At 37.7% G+C, this 8328-nt stretch overlaps 1 protein-coding gene across 3 annotated transcripts; it reads right to left on the reverse strand.

The window, feature by feature from the left end:
* Positions 1-1131: 1131 nt before the first annotated feature.
* LOC143884106 (uncharacterized) lies at positions 1132-7853 on the reverse strand. 3 transcript variants are annotated; one of them, XM_077387502.1, is made up of 6 exons: positions 7524-7853; positions 5925-6629; positions 5711-5765; positions 5371-5617; positions 4619-4681; positions 1132-1425 (listed from the first exon to the last, which is right to left on the reverse strand). In XM_077387502.1, exons 1-6 carry the CDS (start codon positions 7837-7839, stop codon positions 1288-1290), a joined length of 1524 nt encoding a protein of 507 aa, XP_077243617.1. In that variant the 5' UTR covers positions 7840-7853; the 3' UTR covers positions 1132-1287. The 3 variants fall into 3 exon arrangements, with proteins under 3 accessions (XP_077243617.1, XP_077243614.1, XP_077243616.1); XM_077387499.1 differs by having other exon boundaries at positions 5711-6629; XM_077387501.1 differs by lacking the exon at positions 4619-4681 and having other exon boundaries at positions 5711-6629.
* Between the last annotated feature and the right edge of the window lie 475 nt (positions 7854-8328).

Consider the following 8328-nt stretch of genomic DNA (forward strand, 5'->3'; position numbering starts at 1 on the left):
AAGCGCTTTTGTGGGGATTAAAGTGGTTTAGGGCAAATTTATCCTACGCTACGATTGTGGAAGGAGACTTCCAACATTATATCATGGGCAAAGCAGTAGGGAACGGGTCCTTGGAAGTTGGCCAACATAATCATGGAGATCCAAGATTGTTGCAACCTACAACTTTCTCACATATGCTTAGATTAGCTAATGACAAGCGGATAAGCTTGCGAAAGATGGAGTGGAAAAGCTGGAAATAGAAGTTACAACTACAAATATCGGGTAGTGGGGGTGTGCTATCGGTTAAGACCACCAAGAGGGATAGTACATAGATTGCAAAGAGAGAGGGTGACGTCTTGTCGCCTGCACTAGAGGTTACCCATGTACTTGTCATGTTCTGTTTTTCAAAAAAGTCACCTTTTATCAAATTAAAAAAAAGAAAAGGAAAATGATAATTCCACCCACATTTACGGTCGTTCTAACATTGTTTGGTTGTTTCTTTTTAAAATAGCCAGAATTAGGGTTAGCAATTATACCTGAAAAAAAAGGGGATGCGCCCCCCTCCCCGTCCCGTTTGGGGTGGGGATTTCCCGATTTAAGAAGGGATGGGGATTAAAAAAAATTCCCTGAAGAGGAGACGAGGCGGGGATGGCCCCGCCTCGTAATCACCGTCTATAAAATTATATAAATATCCTTATAAGTGGTTTATATTTTAGTTTGGAACTTTGAATTTTTATTTAAAAATCATTTAATTAGATTAAAAAAGTAGAAATTGTTATCATAGTAGGAGGGGATGGGAATTCCCCGCCATCCCTGAAACGAGGATGGGGAATTCTCCTTGATGGGGGGACGGGAATGCAACATCCGCCCCCGCCCCGTTGCCACCCCTAGCCAAAATGCCCCTTTAAACTGGGGGAACAACAGGGCCCATGGCCATCCACTCGATCAGGAGGGTGGTAAAGAGCGGCACCAACAACCCCGGTCCAACGGCAATGAGTAAAGAGAAAAGAATGGCCAGGTTTGGACAGTTCAAGTGGAGACCTTCTCACTATTGTCTATTGCATATGCCGTGTGAGTGTAGTGGCTAAAAATAGGAATGGGAATCACATTTAGCAACTAATAGTAACAAAACATGTAGCATAATCACATGTGGAGATGGAATGGAACAGCTGTAATTACTCGTAAGCAAAATGGAGTTAACAAGAAAGGAAATGTAAAAGAGAAAAATGTAGGAAGATGAAATTTCTTTATGTATATTAGAATTACAACAGTTACAATGTATCAACAATAAATCTCAGCACCGGTCTCTCATCGTTTTGATTTTTTATTTGCCGCATGTTTCTTTACAGCAGCTTTTTTCTTTGCCGCAGGTCTCTTTACAGCAGGTTTCTTTGCCGCAGCTTTCTTTACAGCAGCTTTCTTTCTTCTGAATCTCCCACCATTTTCCTGTAAAAAACAAGAGCATATTAGGAAATCCTCACTCATTTGCAGCATGGGGCCAATACTAGCTTTTTTCCTTCTTAATCCCAAGTTAGGGTTTAATGAAATGAAATTAGACCCTATTAATCTTAATTAGATTAGGTTGGCATCAGGATTGTAGATACTTCATATAATTAAAAAAAAAAATCACTTCATTAAACTTAGGATTAGTGCTACAACAGAGTAAGAGAAACACTATGGATTAAAGAACTGTAAAGGGATTAATCTATGCTAGATGATGAGTTATGACCTACCTAGACCTATCTATAGCATTAGTACTGTTAGATAATTTCTGTCACCATTAAGGGTATTTAAGTCATTATACATGTTAATGATAATAATAAAGCTCTTAGAATTTGGTTATTGTGAAGAGACTACCCCAGGAAATTTGATCTCTACTCCTACAATAATTTGACATGGAATAAGAACAAACTTCTACATAATCTGAATCTCTCTCTCCCTTCACTTGAAAGGTTGGCTGATCCTCTCCCCCTACTTCGTCTTGCGTCTTTCTCTCTCTCTTTGAAAACCCTAAACACTTCTCCCATTCCATTAGAAACTCATAAACCTGGTTTTCTACTTCTCTCCAGTTAAAAACTCCTCTTTTCTTGTCTGGCCAAAATCCTATATCAGTAGATTTCTCTTCCCCGGCTTTGAAATCCCCTCTTTCTACTCTCTTCTTCGTATTCATAAGAAACAAATATCTCTCCTTTCCCAAAAAACTCTTTGAAAACCCAAAACCTTCCCAAATCCCTCTCCATAGAAACAAACCACAAGCCCTATCTACCTTGTTTCATTCTATGCAATCCATCTTTCTTATATTCTTTTTCTTTGAAATCCTCATAGATCTCCCTCTCTTAAACTTTTTTTGATCTTTCATTGCATTCTTTCTCGATTCTTCTTCCTCAACTTCCTTTTCCATTCTCTCCTAATTTGTCTCTTACCAATGATAACTACTATAAAAGAATCAGATTCTAACTATTCCCAGTGTCCAGGACATACTTCCTCACCTTGAGGGACTAACTATCCCTTCTAACTTTTAAGTAAAGAAAGTAGTAGAGACAAATTCCATGTGGTATTTTCTTCACATTAACAAAAGAGTTACATCACTTACATATCAGTGACATGTACAATGACTTAAGTACCCTTGATGATGATGAACAGAATCTCTAAACCTCCACCTCAAGCTGATATGTTTCTTTGAACATTTATAGCTTGTCAATCAAGTAAAGATGATTGCTACTTGGCTTCCATTGGAGATATGTACGGTGTTGTCTCACCATTCTCTACCTATTCAAAAATGAAGTGAAAACCAATCTCAATATTCTTAGTCATAGCATGGAGGGTCATTTCTATGATCCTCCAGTTGTTGGATGTGAGCTTAAGGGAGAGACAATCAGCTTTGCATCTACCAATTCTCTTCCTCAAGGGCGTCTCTATTGATGTTCTCTCCTCCATATATAGAACAGGGATTTTCAGACAAAAGATAGACTTTACAGTCCTTTGCACATAAGTTTTCTCCTCTGTATAGGCCATGTTTGGCAGGAAGCTAGAGCTTCTGGCTTTAATCTTCGGGCTTCTCAAAAACTTGGCTTGCTACCCAACCTTGTTTGGGAATTGACATTGTGGAAGCCTATGTTTGGGCTTCCCGTCAAGGCTCATACCCTGTTTGAACCCCATATTCAAAATGTCATCCATGTTTCCTTGGGTTGCAGATATGTTCCCCTTTCTAAAGATAATTCTTTTGCAAGAGCTTCAAATCGTTGACCATGCTCCTTTTGCAGGAATTCCTTATACTGAAAGCAAGGCCCACATCCTTGTCAATGTTTTCATCCCAAAATTATCAAACTCAATTCATTCCTTTCCCTTGGTTTAAAATAACGTCACCATGAAAACCCATAGCAAACTGATGTAGTACAACTTAGCCAAAGCATGAGCCAAAGAGGGGTGAAAAAAAACCCCATTGTTTGAGACATAGGATTGGAGCACAATTTTGATGCAGATGGAGCTCATCCATCACAAGAATGAAGAATGATTCCCTTGAGTTACTTAAGTAGAATAAAAGATGGCGTGTTACTGTTCAGATCAACATTCATAGTATTATCCACGCCATTGTTCATGTTACTATTTCGTTATTGTTCACACCACTGTTCTGTTCACAACACTACTGATATCACTGTTCATGGCATTGCCCACGTTATTACTCTTCGAGCCACTATTTGGAAGCTTAGAGCTTGAGACTGACATATATTTATTTCTGTTTAGAAGTCAATAGCTAGAAGCTTTAAGTGGCTGGGCTGTTAGTTTTTTTTATTTTTTTAAAAGTGTCCTTAGTTTAGTAAGTCTTTATTCTTCTTTTAGTTTTGTTTTTATGTTGCAAGTAAGTTCCAACTCTATTATACCTCTAGTACGGCAACAACAAGGGCGTTTATATATGTATACATACATATACATACTTTTACTCTTTTGTTTTGGAGGTAGTTTTGTTTATTGAATAAAGACAGGAAGAGGAGAAGTTTGGTCAAATGTTTTGTGACAGTTCTCGCTGATTATGGGATTTTTCTTCGAGAAAAAACCTTCTACATGACTGATTTCTGCAATCGTATTTGTAAAAGTTTCATCATAATTTGGCTAGAAAGCATCAATCGTCAAGTTGTTCAGCATTACAAACACATCTCCCATTGCAAGAAACATTTTGAGTTCATTAACGTCTACCATTTGATGTTTTCTAAATCAGGCTTCTCTAATATTACTGTAGACTAACACAATCCATGAAGAGTCACATTTAAACTGCTCAACATGATAAGCAAACTACTGTAACCACAACATGGACCTGATACGATATGAATCATATAAAATTTATACATCGGAAACTACTTTGTCAAAGATAGTCTGCAAGATGCACTCAGTCCAAATTTCAGTAGAAGGAGAGGCCAAATGATATAGTTGGTGTGTCAATTGAAAACAAGCACTGGTAGAAAAAAGATGCTTATATTTCAAATACAGCTAATCATGCATTGTTTTGCTTGGTTACCAAAATTCCACTACCAGAAAGAAAAAAGAAAAGTAATATTAACTAATATTACTAATGTGTGAACTCTAATACACGTGCATGTGCAAAAGAAGAGAAAAAAATTTATATGAAACTACAGGAAATTACCTTCTTGTAATGTCTATAGGCTGTTCGACCTGTCAACTCTAGTCCATTTTTAGTGACATAAACCTGAATAAACAATCAACACAACAAATAAGCATAGCTTACCAAGAAAGGCACACACACATATCAGACACAGATACACAGAATATACAACTGTCAAAAGTGACCCAGGCCCCTGTGGAGGGACGGGAGTCCCAGGACCTTGCCTGGATTCAGTTAAGTATTATCTGGTATCAAGGTTTCATGAGCGTACAAGGCCATCAGTATGGTTTTATCTATTTGTTTATTTTGAATGGGATCTGGCTAGGAGTATGATTGGACAATACAGTGCCATACACATTAAGAAATTAGATAAACAAAACACAAAATGCAAAACATTATAAGGAAATGATACCCAAACTCTCTTACATTGATAATGGAACAACTTAAAAGTGTTTAAAACTTTTCTGATTGGTTGTTGATAGCTTTTTGAGAACTATTGCTATTTAGGAACGTGTAAACCAAATATAGATGTCCCTTATATAATATATACTCTGCAAATAATAGTTAATATACACTCACATAGAGAGCTTGCGTGAGAGAGAATAGTCACACGTGTGACTGTACTCTCTCATGCGCACATATGAGATGAACAAAAGGGTGACTGTGTCATCTCTTTGGGATGGTCATAAGTTATAGACATTGGATATTGGATTTGATCAGTTAAAACATAATTTGCAAAGTTGTGGTCAAACTATATTGCTATCTTTAGTCACCTTTTCTCCATCTTCGCCAGTATACCAGTGTCCAGTAGCATTGCTATCTGCACGAACTTGTCTTTTGCTAGCATCCTTTGGAATGGTAGTCGAGCTTCTAGGGTTCACCCAACTACCAGAAGCTTGTGACACCTCTTTAGCATTTGCATTGCTTAGATTTTTCTTGCTCTTTTTTGAGCTTCTTTCAAGGCCATTGCCACCAGTTCCATGAATACGGGTAGGAGTATCTCTGTGGTCAAATTGACTCCTAAAGTAACAACAATACAGGATTAGAACAAGTGCAAAAGAAAAGTTATAAACCAAAAAAATTGATCATAGGAAAGATTGCATGAGAAATTACATGTAATCAATATCTGTTGTTTCAGACTGCTGATTTCCTCTGTGGTTTACAGAACCTATAGGGGAAAAGTTAGGTAAGCGATCATGGACAAATTTCTGGATTCTTGGGTCCTGGTGGTAAAAATAACAATAAGCAGGGGGAAGAGGATTGGGCAGGTTCCTACAGTGCGCAACATTTGCTTGGATGCTGTTTCTCTGAAAACAATTTACAGAACCTATAGGGGAAAAGTTAGGTAAGCGGTCATGGACTAATGTCTGGATTCTTGGGTCCTGGTGGTAAAAATAACAATAAGCAGGGGGAAGAGGATTGGGCAGGTTCCTACAGTGCGCAACATTTGCTTGGATGCTGTTTCTCTGAAAACAACCTTTGCTTCCATCCAAGAAATAGTCAGGAGCAAGTGATTTAGCACTATTAAAACTAATATCTCCCCTTTTGCTCTGGTCTATATTCATATCCTGCCTAACACCGAAATATTCTTCACAGAACTCATCAAAAGCAGGTGTCGCCAAATGTCTGTTTTCCTTTGGATGGAAATCTTCCCATAAATGTTTCTGACGCAACTCTGATGAGATCTTTGCCTTCTGTTCACCCACTGACATGGATTGGGAAGGAGTATGCCAGCTATCTTTTGTGCAACCATCAACTTTTTTAACAACATTAAATAGATCTTCACTGTCAGAAGGCTCATCAGAATCGGAATCAATAAACTGAATTCTTCTAAGAGGGCTGACAGTTAACTTGGGGATCATTCCCTTGTGGGTTTCTGCCTTCAAATTTGCAGATGTTGGAGCATTATAAGCCAATGTGTTTTCCTGAGCATTCAGCTTACTTAATGGTTGAGCAGACAGGATCCCATGATTACGCAGTGAAAGCTTGGAACTGCTACACGCATAACGGTTTTGTGTTGTTGAATATTCATCTGCCAAAATGAAAATAGGGTTCTGAAGGTATATCACTCAAACAAAAGATAACTCCATTGTGATTCATAGGAACTGTTACCAACTTAGGCATAAACAGAAAATTATTAGCATCGCATATTTCACACCGTTCGAATACTCTCTCTGGCACAATTTGGAAATATAAAACAGCTGCAAATACACTCACCAAATACAAACAAAGCATAAATCTGCAGAAGCAAATTTTGTTAAGAACAATAACAATGTGACCATAACTGTTATTGTCACAACTGTTAGCAACAAAGTTTATGCATGAAATGAAAATCAAACACATAAATACATTTTCTTTTTAAATGATGAAAATTTATTAGAAGAGAAAGTACTCGACCCGAGATAGTCGAGGCCAAAGAGAGTACAAGGAACTGAAGTAAAAACAGGACCAACACAGAGATATCAAACACACAAATACATTGAGATTAAATTCTCCTCTTGTGAGAAGAGGTTTTATTAAATTGATGGAGAAGTACACTTCCAGCTCTAATGGCCATTAATTATATTTCTCAAAGATAGAGAAAATACCCATGATTATTCATTAAAAGGTTCCCTAACTAAATACAAAACAAGAAACGGATAAGTTGTTAATTAAATATTCATTTCTCTCACAAACTCAGGAAATGAGCAGGAGAACTAATTTTGATACTCTGAAGCCCAAAACCTATTATTGGACTCACAATCGGTTGCCATAATCTTAAACGAACAGTGCCTAATTTTTTATTATTATTTTTTTCCATTTATCAGCAAATTTCAAATCATAATAGCATTAAAAACAAGTTAAGATTTTATGTGCACTATTACATCAACAAGAGACTAATCACAATATAACTACAAACAAAACAACAAAAACATCGATCTCTTACCTCTGCACCGATCCTCCTTCGAAAACTCCTCAATTTCATCAATGACGATCGGTAACTTCACAGTTTCTCGCACGGACCCTTGCTTTAGGCGCTTAAGTACCGGGGGCGTATCTTCTTCTTCACGAAGAAGATCTTGATCTAGGGTTAGGGTTTCCGGATCGAAATCTCTGTCATCTTCGAATGGCTGAAATTTTACATGGATTGAAGATTCTGCAGCTGATTCGAGGACTGATTCTTCGATGGGAGCTGCATCGGGATCTGAATCGAAGTCCAGATCGATTCCAAGAGAAAACGAGGGAGCGGTGAAACCCTCCATTGAGAAAATTTGCTGAGAGAAATTGAGGGAAATTTGGAGGATATAAGGGAATATTTAAAGGGCGATATTTTTTTTCACCTCACTGTAGGATAATGCGCCCCATTTTAACGTGATTTGACGTCAAAATACGTTATAGTCTGCCCACAATTCACTTTACAAGTGGGGCGCATTATCCTACAGGGGAGCGAAAAAATCATTTTCCTTTTTAAATATTATGAAATACCACGGGTAGACATAAATATTTTCATACATTGGCGCTCTCTATTCGGATCTAGGATGTTCCATCAAATTTTGTGGCTATGTCTGGGTCATGATCCAAACTAATTCCTGGCCTTAGGATATGGATCCAATGGACACATTTTTAGAACCAGTCTTTGTGCCCAAATCCCGTTCATTGAGGTTTGGACCCATAGGATCCATCGGACTCTTTAGGTCAGCTGACACTCCTCCGATCTAATCAGTTGTTCAAACTATTACAATTCCCAAAAG

The sequence above is a fragment of the Tasmannia lanceolata genome, unplaced genomic scaffold (assembly GCF_043159265.1).
Source record: "Tasmannia lanceolata isolate RefF3 unplaced genomic scaffold, GAP_Taslan_0.1 ptg000008l, whole genome shotgun sequence".
Taxonomy (NCBI): domain Eukaryota; kingdom Viridiplantae; phylum Streptophyta; class Magnoliopsida; order Canellales; family Winteraceae; genus Tasmannia; species Tasmannia lanceolata.

Coding starts and splice junctions, on each gene's coding strand:
- LOC143884106 (XM_077387499.1), bottom strand. CDS start 7,839: ATGGAGGGTTTCACCGCTCCCTCGTTTTCTCTTGGAATCGATCTGGAC. Junction 4,682..5,370: donor CTGGCGAAGATGGAGAAAAG/GTGACTAAAGAT, acceptor TTGTTTATTCAG/GTTTATGTCACTAAAAATGG. Junction 1,426..4,618: donor CCTATAGACATTACAAGAAG/GTAATTTCCTGT, acceptor TGTTTTTTACAG/GAAAATGGTGGGAGATTCAG.